The 14904-nt window shown below is 45.5% G+C and overlaps 1 protein-coding gene across 4 annotated transcripts in view; it reads right to left on the bottom strand.

The window, feature by feature from the left end:
• fhod1 (formin homology 2 domain containing 1) overlaps positions 1-14904 on the bottom strand; it is a 235561-nt gene that overhangs the window by 89880 nt on the left and 130777 nt on the right. For all 4 annotated transcript variants that reach the window (XM_078400311.1, XM_078400312.1, XM_078400310.1 and 1 more), the window contains exon 9: positions 4184-4327. In XM_078400311.1, the coding sequence (XP_078256437.1) occupies positions 4184-4327 (144 nt within the window). The remainder of the gene's footprint in view (positions 1-4183; positions 4328-14904) is intronic.

The following is a 14904-nucleotide window of genomic DNA, read 5'->3' as shown; positions in this document are numbered from 1 at the left end:
CAGGAATCCATGCCATCTACACAAAACTAATTCCAAACTTTCACTCCCCTTTGCATATGTGAATGCTTTATTCTCTTGTCTGTGGTCTGAATATCCTTCCTCGACTGACTTTCCCTCATGTGAATACTATTTCCATCTTTTCTAACAGCTTGCCTCAAAGTCTTGAAAACATCCAATCATATCAACAGTTACCCAGCTAAACTCCAGGAATGCACCGCTAACTGAACTCAGGGGTTCAAGTATCAATAAAATAAATCTAAATCCCTCCAATATCAATATGTATGACAAAGTATGGTGCCCCCAAACTGTTCACATCATCTCAGGCAGAGTCTAACCAGGGATTACATAACAGTAAATCATTTCTATCCTTATGTATCTGTCCTCTAGATTGTTCAGCCATTAGATTATTCTCTGCTCAATGGCATTTGAATGGTCTAAACACACGGATTGGCAAAATACTCGGCTTCAAGTCTTTCACATTTTGGAAACATTGTTATTCTTGCTTTGAGATCCATGTAGATGATGACTTCACATTTGCCCATATCAAGATCATTTGCTGTCATTTTTTTCACCCCTTCCTGCTCGATCTATTCATTTCTAATTTTGTGGTTTTGTGCAAATCAACAAAGCCGCCTAGACCAAAATTGGATTAGTGGTTTTCAGTACCAACATCTCAGTCATAGAGATGATGAATTGCAGAGACCCTACTGGACACTCACTGTGAATCACATCCTGTTAGGTGTCTGCTCATTATCCTGGCAGTCTCTGACTTTCATCTACTTGCACAACCTGGTTAATAATTTAAATTCAATTCCCAATGTATCGAGTGCAGCCAGCAATTTCTTCTCAGGGGCGATTTTCTCAGAACTCTTCAGGGAGTCCATGAGAGATTGTCCTGTCCACTTCAATTGCATCCGATGATTAGTTACATGGATGACTGAGATACCTGATACCTGGCCTCACTAACCTCCCCACAAGATGGTGGCTAGTTCTCTACATTATCCCGGTCCTCCAAATAAGCACGAAACTGGACACAATGTTTTATTCATCCTTTTAAAAGAGTGGAACTGCACAGACAGTCTGAAGAAGGGTCTCAACCCGAAACGTCACCCATTCCTTCTCTCCTGAGATGCTGCCTGACCTGCTGAGTTACTCCAGCATTTTGTGAATAAATACCTTCGATTTGTACCAGCATCTGCAGTTATTTTCTCATTCCACAGTTCTTCATCGTTTCACAATCTAAATCAAGGCAGCCTTTCCGTTTGGCTTTAGAGATACAGAGCGGAAACAGGCCCTTCGACCCAGTGACCAGTGATCACCCCATACACTAACGCTATCCGACACACCAGGGACAATTTCTTTCAACTTACCGACGCCAATTAACCTACAAACCTCTCCGTATTTGGAGTGTGGGAGGAAACCGGAGCACCTGGAGAAAACCCACGTGGTCCCAGGGAGAACATAGAAACTCCGTACAGACAGCACCCGTAGTCAGGATCGAACCCAGGTCTCTGGTGCTGTGAGGCAGCAGCTCTACCCGCTGCACCACCATGCCTGTAGCCCCATAGTAGGTTATGTGCATACCATGGTGATCACGGTACCACAGGCCAACGTTTGCACAGATGTGACGTGTTATCTTTAGCTCTCTTCTCAATTGATATATTTTTAATTTTTGTGACATCTTGCACAATGTTTTTCCGTGTTCTGTGTGTGTCATCCGTGTTCTGTGCGTGTCATCCGTGTTCTGCGCGTGTCATGCAAGGTTCCCAACTATTTAATGGGTCGCATTAAATCCCCATTTTAAACAAAGACCAAAAGATTCAACTGCAACTTTGCAGCAACTTGTAAATGAAGAGTTTGGATAATGCAACCTAGGGCCGCACACAGCTTGTAAATAGACAATAGGTGCAGGAGGAGGCCATTCGGCCCTTCGAGCCAGCACCGCCATTCAATGTGATCATGGCTGATCATTCTCAATCAGTACCCGTTCCTGCCTTCTCCCCATACCCCCTGACTCCGCTATCCTTAAGAGCTCTATCTAGCTCTCTCTTGAATGCATTCAGACAATTGGCCTCCACTGCCTTCTGAGGCAGAGAATTCCACAGATTTACAACACTCTGACTGAAAAAGTTTTTCCTTGTTCTAAATGGCCTACCTCTTATTCTTAAACTGTGGCCCCTTGTTCTGGACTCCCCCAATATTGGGAACATGTTTCCTGCCTCTAACGTGTCCAACCCCTTAATAATCTTATATGTTTCAATAAGATCCTCTCTCATCCTTCTAAATTCCAGTGTATACAAGCCTAGTCGCTCCAGTCTTTCAACATATGACAGTCCCGCCATTCCGGGAATTAACCTAGTAAACCTACGCTGCACGCCCTCAATAGCAAGAATATCCTTCCTCAAATTTGGAGACCAAAACTGCACACAGTACTCCAGGTGTGGTCTCACTAGGGCCCTGCACAACTGCAGAAGGACCTCTTTGCTCCTATACTCAACTCCTCTTGTTATGAAGGCCAACATTCCATTGGCTTTCTTCACTGCCTGGAGTTTGGATAAGGCTCCCACGCAACTTGTAAATGAAGGGTGTGAGTGAGTAATGCCACTCAAGGCTCACACACAATTATGTAGCTCGTCTACAGGAGTTGGTGAAAAGGCAAAAGCAAAACAAATCAACAAACTGCCTGACTGAAAATGTGAACTATTACAAAGAGAAGGAGGGAGAACCACATCACTGATTATTCTGATTAATCCGAGCTCTCTGAAGTTTTCACCATGTGTTATTCATCTAAGTCAAGCTATATTAGACATTCTGCCAGACCATAGACCTAAATGTCTCGGCTTCCACTTGATTAATTCTGCTATCCATTTGATCTGGCTTAAAATAAACACTAATAAAGAGCAGGTTTGTGGTTGCATCATGTGGGGCAAAATTTACTTTCTTGTGGAAAAAGAGAAGACATGAAATTATATTACTTCAGCATTTAGCTTTCTCAGAAGGAGCAATGGGGCCCTGGACACTTTGCACACAGATATATTACAAGCTCATCAAGGTCATGCTTCTCAGTTACAACAAAAGATCAGCAGAATCTGTAAAAATGTGTAGAAAGAATTTGCAGATGCTGGTTTATACTGAAGGTGCACCCAGAGTGCTGGAGTAACGGGTCAGGCAGCATCTGTGGAGAACATGGATAGGTGACGTTTCACAGAGTGCTGGAGTAACTCAGTGGGTCAGGCAGCATCTGTGGAGAACATGGATAGGTGACGTTTCACAGAGTGCTGGAGTAACTCAGCGGGTCAGGCAGCATCTCTGGAGAAAAAGAATGGGTGGTGTTTTGGGTCAGCACTGAAGAGGGGTCCAGACCAAAAATGCCACCCGTCCTTTTGCTCCCAAGATGTTGCCTGACCCAAGATGCTGTGTTACTCCAGCATTTTATGTCTATCTACAGAATCTGTACGTCTACCACAGCCTAGGTGCCCATTAGGGAAAATAAAATTTGGACTACAAATAAGTCAGTGTTTCTGAGCATCAAAAATATATGGTTGAATAAATATATATATATGAATTGCTTATTTACATTTACACAATTTGGTCTTTTATTAGTTTTGTGAAGCTGGACAATTGCCTTCTAAGAAAAATCACATACAAGAAAAACATAATTTAGTGTTGTGAGAGGAGGCACCAGTGGTCTGAGGAGATCATTCCAGCATATTATAACCAACGTTAAATCCATGGACCATTAATATTTCATCCCAATATTAATAAGTCCCAGACGACCATAGGCACAGCGGTAGATCTACTACCTTACTGTGCCAGAGACCCAGGTGACAACAGGTGCATGCCTTTACGGAGTTTGTACGTTCTCCCCGTGACCTGCGTAGTTTTTCTCCGAGATCTTCGGTTTCCGCCCACACTCCAAAAACGTAGCGGTTTGTAGGTTAATTGGCTTGGTACAAATATAAACTGTCCCTAGTGTGGTGTGGACTCGTTGGGTCAATGGGCCTGTTTCCGCACTGTACCACTAAACTAAACTAAACTAAACCCAGTCTTTGATAAGAAAAGTTGGGCTTTAATTTTTATTACTGAAACGATCATTCACTTTGCTCAGTAACAGCAATGTTAATAATTGCAAATATTTATCAACAGGACTTATTTACATTTACACATTTAAAAACGATTTTACCTCATAAATGGTAAACTGCTGCTTGACGTCTGGGTCAGTTCCTTTGTTACACATGTGCCTTTGGATAATGTTTTCCATTCCAAGTTGCTCGAGACAATCAGTAACATCGTAGAATGAATCCTGGTCTGGAAGGGCTCCTAGGGTCTACTCACAAACCAAAAGGAAATTCAGTGAAATCATTTCAGTTAACAAAACAAAATAGTCAAAGGGAAACATGAGGCTTCCAAACTGCAAAGTTCCCATGCATTTTCAATGCTGCTTGAAAATATCAAATGCTTTTTAATCAAATGTTTTGAATCTGATGCGTTATTCTAAGTAATTCTATCAGTTTCAACAACCATCCAAAACACCCCCTCCCCAGGAACTTGCCCCAGCAAACAGAGGAGTTATAACACTTGTCCATATTCCTCCTCACTTATATCCATCCAGGGACCTCACCAGTCCTCTGAGACAAAGGTTCACATGCACCTCCTCCAACCTCGTCTACTGCAGTTGGTTTTCTCAATGTAGTGCACTTCACATTAGCGAGACCAAGCGTAGACTCAGTGACCATTCCACTGAACACCTGGGCTCAGTCCACCAAGGCCTGTAGCTTCTCCCGAAATGGTTAAAATTAACCATTTAAATTCCCCTTCCCATTGGCATATTGACCTTTCTGTCCCAGACCTCTTCCATTGCCAGCGTAAGACCACACACAAACTAAACCCATTCGGTATCCCTGATACATGATTCTCAGTAATTCTAATCGGTTTCAACGACCATTACCATCTTCAATTGTGTGAAGTGTGATTCCAGTCATTGGAGTGTATCTCAGGCACATGCTCACTGCCGTTTTCACAAGGTAATTTAACTACCCTGCCAGTTACAGTGTCAGTTACATCCTCTTACACAAGGAGAATTCTAATCGATAAGATATATGTGCTATTGTGAAAGACGAGAATTCATTAGGGACAGTCAGCATGGTTTTGTGCAAAAGGAGATTGTGTGTGACTTTGATTTGAGTTTTTTGAAGAAGTGACGAAGAAGGATGATGGACGCATGCAATGATGACGCCAAAATAGGTGACATTATAAAGCAGGGTCGAAGAGTACTTGACTAAGAGTTCCCTGAACGTGGCGTTGCAGATGGATAGCACGGTGAAGGGGAAGCTGGTTGTGGTGGTGTCATCTGCACCTTGATAACCCAGATACATGATAACACACAGATGATTACCACATGAAATCAAGGCGCAAGAGTCAGGGGTTGATATATTAGCATGGATAGAGATTTGGCGAAAGAGTACAAATAAATGACCCTTTTTCAGTTGACAAGCTGTTCCTAATAAAGTGTCAGAGAGATCGGCAACGGGCCTTTAGCTATTTCCACTGGACTTAGTGGGGCCTTGAGGTCGTGTTGAAATCTGATAGTGAAGCTTGAACTGACCGCCTCATGACTCAGAGACTGCCAAATGGCCAGAGCAGATGCTGACTGAACCAATGCCAAGAGAAAAATAATACCCACTCACAAGCAAATTAAGCTTAATGTAACAATGAAACATGAAAGGCAGTTCGTGCACTGTACAATCACATCACAATATATGTTACAACATCATAAAAAGCGCAAGTTTCAACAGCTTCCGTGATTTTAAAACTGCATGAATGTATCTGTGAATAATTATAAGTACATTTTATCACTGGTTTTGCATCATCCTGATGTTATGTTTTATTTTATATTCTGCTGAAAGTATCCACTCCCTCAGACATTCTCCATGGATTCAATAGTTTAGTCTCCAATTGAAAGTGCAGCAAGATTTATGCAGAAAGTCAAACTGTTTAATTTACACTTCCCAGCAGAGCGGTCGGTGGTGAAAGCCCATCACTGAGGCCCAGTTTAAATATTTACACAACAGTTGCAGTTCTACACTGTTTACAATAATCTCTTGTTTAGCAAGACATTTTATTTCATGGCCTCTGACCACAGAGAATCCCGATCCCCATTGGACACCTTCAGGCCCAGATCAGTGTCACCTGCAACGCTGGGTATTTGTGTAGGAAGGAACTGCAGATGCTGTTTTACACCAAAGATAGCCGCAAAATGCTGAAGTAACTCAGCGGGTGGGCAGCATCTGTGTTCTTTGTGGTCTTCCACATCCACTGTATGAGGAACAGCCCAAACAAAACACACTGCATCAGTTGGGATGCTGCAAATACCACCAATAAATAGATGTCAGATCTTCAAGCCTATGCAGCCACAGACAAGCTGCCATGGTCCTCCAATAGATCCTAATGTACTGCCCTGCCATGATTCTCCAATAGATCCTAATGTACTACCCTGCCATTGTCCTCCAGTACATCCTGATGTACCGCCCTCAATTTTGGATGTCCAATACTGCCTTGGAATACATCAACTAGATGAAATGAGGCCAACATCTGAGGATCCAAAGACTTCAATAAAGAAATTACAAACCTACAACCTAAGAAATTACAAACCTACAGACCTTCAGTCTGAAGTGGGGTCTCGACCTGAAACGGGACCCATTCCTTCTCTCCAGAGATGCTGCCTGACCTGCTGAGTTACTCCAGCATTTTGTGACAAACCTACAATGATCATTTCAGTTAGAAATGTCCATTAAAAATAGAAAACATAATATGAAATTTCATATGATATTATGTACAGAAGGATCCAGGTGTCCAAATCCATGGATATTTGAGAGTGCAAATGCAAATAGATTATGTGGTCAGGAAGGTGTATGGAATGCTTGCCTTCATTGGTCATGACATTGAGTAGAAGAGTCAGGAACACGCTTTGCAGTATAAACATTTGGTGAGGCCACATTTGGAGTATTGCGGGCATTTTCTGTCGCCACGTTACAAGAAAGTTATGTAAACGTTGTAGCGGGGCAGAATGGGTTCCCCAGAATGGTGCCCGGATTACAGGGTATGAGCTATAAGGAGTTGGGCAAACATGCATCACTTTCTCTTGAGCTTCAGAGGTTGAGGGGACACCTGAGAGATATTTATAAAATTATGAGAGGCATAAATAGGGCAGACAGACAGAATCTTCTTCCAGGGTGGAGATGTCAGACTGGAGTACACAGCTTTAAGATGAGAGGGGGAATGTTCAGAGGAGATGTGTAGCACAAGTCATATTTAATTCAGAGAGCAGTAGGTGCCTGCAGTACACAGCCAGGGACAGTACACTGCCAGGGGTTCTACACTGCCAGGGGAAGTACACTGCCAGGGGCACTACACTGCCAGGGGCACTACACTGCCAGGGGCACTACACTGCCAGGGACAGTACACTGCCAGGGGCACTACACTGCCAGGGGCACTACACTGCCAGGGGCACTACACTGCCAGGGGCACTACACTGCCAGGGACAGTACACTGCCAGGGGTTCTACACTGCCAGGGGAAGTACACTGCCAGGGGCACTACACTGCCAGGGGCACTACACTGCCAGGGGCACTACACTGCCAGGGGCACTACACTGCCAGGGGCACTACACTGCCAGGGGCACTACACTGCCAGGGGCACTACACTGCCAGGGGCACTACACTGCCAGGGGCACTACACTGCCAGGGGCAGTACACTGCCAGGGGCACTACACTGCCAGGGACAGTACACTGCCAGGGACAGTACACTGCCAGGGGCACTACACTGCCAGGGGCACTACACAGCCAGGGGCGCTACACTGCCAGGGGTTCTACACTGCCAGGGGCACTACACTGCCAGGGGCACTACACAGCCAGGGGCGCTACACTGCCAGGGGCACTACACTGCCAGGGGTTCTACACTGCCAGGGGCACTACACTGCCAGGGGCACTACACTGCCAGGGGTTCTACACTGCCAGGGGCAGTACACTGCCAGGGGCACTACACTGCCAGGGGCACTACACTGCCAGGGGCGCTACACAGCCAGGGGCGCTACACTGCCAGGGGCACTACACTGCCAGGGGTTCTACACTGCCAGGGGTTCTACACTGCCAGGGGCACTACACTGCCAGGGGCACTACACTGCCAGGGGCGCTACACTGCCAGGGGCAGTACACTGCCAGGGGCACTACACTGCCAGGGGCACTACACTGCCAGGGGCACTACACTGCCAGGGGTTCTACACTGCCAGGGGCAGTACACTGCCAGGGGCACTACACTGCCAGGGGCACTACACTGCCAGGGGCACTACACTGCCAGGGGTTCTACACTGCCAGGGGCACTACACTGCCAGGGGCACTACACTGCCAGGGGCACTACACTGCCAGGGGTTCTACACTGCCAGGGGCACTACACTGCCAGGGGCACTACACTGCCAGGGGCACTACACTGCCAGGGGCACTACACTGCCAGGGGCACTACACTGCCAGGGGCACTACACTGCCAGGGGCAGTACACTGCCAGGGGCACTACACTGCCAGGGGCAGTACACTGCCAGGGGCTCTACACTGCCAGGGGCACTACACTGCCAGGGGCACTACACTGCCAGGGGTTCTACACTGCCAGGGGCACTACACTGCCAGGGGCACTACACTGCCAGGGGCACTACACTGCCAGGGGCACTACACTGCCAGGGGCACTACACTGCCAGGGGCACTACACTGCCAGGGGCACTACACTGCCAGGGGCTCTACACTGCCAGGGGCGCTACACTGCCAGGGGCGCTACACTGCCAGGGGCGCTACACTGCCAGGGGCGCTACACTGCCAGGGGCGCTACACTGCCAGGGGCACTACATTGCCAGGGGCAGTGCTGGAACAGATATGATCATGGCTTTAGAGGCTGATAGATGCAGGTGGATATGCAGGGAATGGAAGGACATGGATCAGGTGCAGGCAGAGAACATTAGTTTAACTTAGCGTCACGCTCGGTGCTCGGTGCAGACGCTGTGAGCTGAGGGCCCAGTATCTGCACTGCTCCACTATTTATGTTCTACATTGGTAAACAGTCACTGTCTTCATGAATTATTATTTATTTTCCAACATTCTCGCTCTGTTTAAATGTGATCGCAGACATTACACAGTACTTAACAAAGAATAAAAACAGAAATATTTCTGTGGGTTGAAATATTTCAACAAAGTGGCAGCTCAGCTCCTTCTGGGGAAGTCGACAGCTTGGCCACCCACTCCCAGTGCACTCCGAATCACCCACCCACTCCCAGTGCATACAGAATTACCCACCCACTCCCAGTGCACTCCGAATCACCCACCCACTCCCAGTGCACTCCGAATCACCCACCCACTCCCAGTGCACTCAGAATCACCCACCCACTCCCAGTGCATACAGAATTACCCACCCACTCCCAGTGCACACAGAATTACCCACCCACTCCCAGTGCACTCCGAATCACCCACCATCCCAGTGCACTCAGAATCACCCACCCACTCCCAGTGCACTCAGAATCACCCACCCACTCCCAGTGCACACAGAATCACCCACCCACCATCCCAGTGCACACAGAATCACCCACCCACTCCCAGTGCACACAGAATCACCCACCCACTCCCAGTGCACTCAGAATCACCCACCATCCCAGTGCACTCAGAATCACCCACCCACTCCCAGTGCACACAGAATCACCCACCCACTCCACACAGAATCTCCCACCCACTCCACACAGAATCACCCACCCACTCCACACAGAATCTCCCACCCACTCCACACAGAATCACCCACCATCCCAGTGCACACAGAATCACCCACCCACTCCACACAGAATCTCCCACCCACTCCCAGTGCACTCAGAATCGCAAGCAGCTGATCTGTTTGAAATATCATTGCCAATTACCAAAACGTGACATTAATTCAATACTCAAAAGGAATTGTATAAGAAAATAACTGCAGATGCTGGTACAAATCGATTTATTCACAAAATGCTGGAGTAACTCAGCAGGTCAGGCAGCATCTCGGGAGAGAAGGAATGGGTGACATTTCGGGTCGAGACCTTTCTTCAGAAGAAGGTCATTCCTTCTCTCCCGAGATGCTGCCCGACCTGCTGAGTTACTCCAGCATTTTGTGAATAAATCAAAAGGAATTGTATTGCTCTACTTATGATTCACAGTCTTTATATTTGATTTTCTTGATCAGGTGTTTTGGGATTAATTTTTCACAAGGAACCCACAACATCATTGTCCATTTCTAGGTTAGTTCACTTTAATTTATCACCTCAAGATAACTACCGTTTATATAATACAATTATATAAAGAAGCAAAAACTGTTGGAACACTTTTCAGTGTGCAAACCTGAATTTGCTGTATTGACAAGGGAAAACACTTTATACAAACATAAAATTGACAACAATGTAAAGAATCGGTTAGACCATGATCTATTCTACCCTAGACACGATGAACAGAACATCATGACTGAGTGACACAAAAAGCTGGAGAAACTCAGCGGGTCAGGCAGCATCTGTGGAGAACATGGATAGGTGACGTTTCACAGAGTGCTGGAGTAACTCAGCGGGTCAGGCAGCATCTGTGGAGAACATGGATAGGTGACGTTTCACAGAGTGCTGGAGTAACTCAGCGGGTCAGGCAGCATCTGTGGAGAACATGGATAGGTGACGTTTCACAGAGTGCTGGAGTAACTCAGCGGGTCAGGCAGCATCTGTGGAGAACATGGATAGGTGACGTTTCACAGAGTGCTGGAGTAACTCAGCGGGTCAGGCAGCATCTGTGGAGAACAGGATAGGTGACGTTTCACAGAGTGCTGGAGTAACTCAGCGGGTCAGGCAGCATCTGTGGAGAACATGGATAGGTGATGTTTCGTGTCGAGATGCTTCTTCAGACTGAGTGCCTTCTCCTGCCCTTCCCCCACCTCTCCACTGAGGTATCAAATAAATTCATCTTTTTTTTTTTTTAAATCGTAAAATTATAATTGTAAGGCATAATAGGAACCCTGGCCAAGTAAGTTAATTCCTGACATAAAACATCACCTATCCATGTTCGCCAGAGATGCTGCCTGACCCTCTGAGTTGATCCTGTCTTTTTTTTAAGGATTAAACAATTGTGTTGTTAATGCATAAATCCTATGGCTGTTCTTTCTTCTGTTAACTGTGATAAGGATCTTTGTATTACCTGCTGAAATGTTGGAGAACTCAGACTATATGTAAATGTCCATATGCTGAGGTGACCTTATTATTGCAGAGGCCGTTAATCTCATCAACTGTCCATTTGTTACGTAGAAACTTTGGGTATAAGTTAGACCAAACTCTACAGTCAATGAAGTGGTAGAGAGACAGGAATATAGCAAGTCTTGATGAGATTAGAGGTCTGCAGGCAAAACAGGATACAAATGGGATGTGAGGACAATTCCTGGGAACACAGGCTGAGTGAGAGGTGATCATATAAAGGTGTATAAAATCATCAGGGAAATACATATGGTGAATGCACAGAATCTTTTACCCAGGGTTGGAGAATCAAGAACCAAAGGACATCGGTTTAAGGTGCGAGGGGAAAGATTTAACAGGAACCTAAGGGACAACATTTTCACTCAGAGGGTGGTGGGTGTAGGGAACATACTGCCAGAGAACATGGTTGAGACAGTTACAATATGACATTTAAAAGACACTTGGACCATATGGTGAATGGACCAAGTTCCGGCAAATGAGACTAGCTTAGATGGGGCATCTCGGTCGGCATGGATGAGTTGGGCCGAAGGGCCTGTTTCCGTGCTCTATCACTCCATGAGTGTAGCTTTGGGAGACCAGGAACAACTGGCCAGAGATTGGGGAATACAGGATCAAATAACTGTGAGCTGACACATGCATTCCATAAAAGATTGCAAAACCGTAACAAAAGATGACTTAAACCAAGTAGAATCAGGACATTTTCAGGCACATTTGAGAAGACAGCAAGAGTGGACAGAAGCAGAATCCCAGAGGAGTTTGGAAGCGCACGTACAATGCTGAGCTTCACTGATCACCCAGGGCCAACATTATGTATTTTCTTTGTATTTCTTGGAGGAACTTAATACATTTGAGTCTGTTAACATTAAGTCTGAAACTGTAAGGCCCAAGTCTACCGGACCCACACACTGATACCCTCAACTCCCATCTACAGGACCCATACACTGATACCCTCAACTCCCATCTACAGGACCCACACACTGATACCCTCAACTCCCATCTACTCGACCCATACACTGATACCCTCAACTCCCAAGTCTACAGGACCCACACACTGATACCCTCAACTCCCATCTACCGGACCCATACACTGATACCCTCAACTCCCAAGTCTACTGGACCCATACACTGATACCCTCAACTCCCAAGTCTACAGGACCCACACACTGATACCCTCAACTCCCAAGCAACAGTAGTTCTTCAAGGAAGAGAAGTGAACCGTGCCAGTAAGGGAAAATCTTGCGTAAGGTCATAAGGAATAGAAGTAGAATCAGCCCATTTGGGCCACCAAGTCTACTCCACCATTCAATTATGGCTGATCTATCTCTCCCTCCAAACCCCATTCTCTTGCCTTCTCCCCATAACCTCTGACTCCTATCAGACCAACTTAGAGCTTCTAAACCAGCCCTTAAAAATTACATGGATACATGAAACCCAAAGTCATGTTAGAAGTAACATTCCCCAAGTGCAAGCTCTTTTTTTTTTCCATTTTACTTGAAATGCCTTGTTTTGTCAATGTTTACACCTGTAATGTGAATATTAGATGAATACAGACCCTGGGACTGGGTCTTCTCCACCAGGAAACTTATGTTCTAATAATGAGCCCATTGGAGCTGCTGCAGGTGCCACAGGTGGGGATGAGGTGATGCAGATGAAACCAACAGTGATCAGAGGTACAATGAGATACCAAATACACGTGCACAGAAATAACTCGTTACCACAATGCTGACAACATCTCAAGAGAGAGTTGGATCTAGCTCTTAGGACTAAAGGAATCAAGGGATATGGGGAAAAAGCAGGAACGGGATACTGATTTTAGATGGTCAGCCATGATCATATTGAATGGCGGTGCTGGATCGAAGGGCCGAATGGTCTCCTCCTGCACCTATTTTTCCATGTTTCTATATTTCTGGGTTTCTATGTATCGAAAATGGGATTATGGCATTAGAAACAGAAAAGGAACATGTGAAGGACATTTTAATTTGAGATTAATTAGCAAATAGACCAAAGAAATGTATCCAAAATTCACAGATTACAAAAAACTGTGACTGATGTCTTACATAGAAATAGCATGATAAGAAGATATGAGATTTTAGTTGGGGCATTTATTAGCATTTAAAAGTTTTTTTTTTAAAAAAGAGGCAGATTTTCTAAGACTTATTATACCAACCAATCTTCTAATATGTTCTCAGATTTATTGACCAGAATGGACTAGTGCCCTCCATGGTATTTGAACGGAAGAGGTGATTTCATGGGAAAAGTGCTGATTCCAAGGAGTGCCTGTGGGGTAGATATCGTGCATGCCCCTGCCAGGGAGTCCACAAGTCTCAGGCCTTATTGTAGCTCTAGGGGCGAGTGGAATCAAGGGATATGGGGAGAAGGCAGGAACGGGGTACTGATTGGGAACGATCAGCCATGATCACAATGAATGGTAGTGCTGGCTCGAAGGGCCGAATGGCCTCCTCCTGCACCTATTTTCTATGTTTCTATGTTTCTATGATAAGGGGGCGGCCACTTTAGATTGATGGAATAATCTGAGATTACTGAATCTATGGAGTTGTGAGTAAAGAGTTGTGAATATATAAAGTCAGGACTTGATGGGCCGAAGGACCCATTTCCACCCTGCATGTCTAAACAAAACTAAATTAAACTAAACAGACTTGTGTCCCAGCTTTACATGGATGGGTTAATGTAATGACTTTGAATTCCAATCTTTAAATTTAGACAAAACAGTCCAAAACACTGATGTCTATTAGTTTCTGAGGTCCTGTACCAAGTTATACGAGACCTGACAAAACACTCGTTCTGATTCAGCTGAAGTACCAAGTTGGGGAAATTGAAAACTGAGAAATGTAATGTGATGGTTTTCTTGGATTTATACTATACCATAAACTTTATACGATTGTATTCCATCATGTTAATAGATTTTGGACAAAGCTTGTTTTGGACTGTTTTGTCTAAATTTAAAGATTGGAATTCAAAGTCAACTACTTAGGTTGCTGGACACCGCTAATCCCTGCTGCAGAATCTGCTGTGGTATCAGCCATCAATGTCCCACCGTGAACACTGGTTCATCAAAATTAAAACACTGCATTTGTCGAGTACTCACTTATTTCTAAATATGTAACAAAGTTGTAACTGCACAATTAACACGTTGAATTATATTCCATGGCCAACTGGCATGACTGTAAAAGTCCCTTGTGTAAATAAAATGAACCATTTATCACTGAAATACCCCCCACAGTTCACAACTATGTATTATCCCACTTGTGCTCACATCTACTTCTGTATCTGACCTTTGTCCAACCATCTGCCTATCAGGGAACCTCATCACCTGACGTCATCTATTGCTGGCTGTGATTTATCCTAGCTCTTCTTGCTCTCCAGTTTTATTACCTGCTACCCCCCCCCCCCCCCCCCCCCCCCCCCCCCCCCCCCACCCCACCCCACCTCACTACAATCAGTCTGAACAAGAGGGTGGTGAATCTGTGGGATTCATTGCCACAGAAGGCTGTGGAGGCCAAATCAATGGATATTTTTAAGGCAGAGATAGACAGATTCTTGATTAGTACGGGTGTCAGGGGTTATGGGGAGAAGGCAGGAGAATGGGGTTGGAAGAGGGAA

The sequence above is a fragment of the Rhinoraja longicauda genome, chromosome 6 (genome assembly GCF_053455715.1).
Source record: "Rhinoraja longicauda isolate Sanriku21f chromosome 6, sRhiLon1.1, whole genome shotgun sequence".
Classification (NCBI taxonomy): Eukaryota; Metazoa; Chordata; class Chondrichthyes; order Rajiformes; family Arhynchobatidae; genus Rhinoraja; species Rhinoraja longicauda.
This window is presented reverse-complemented; position numbering and strand designations above follow the sequence as displayed.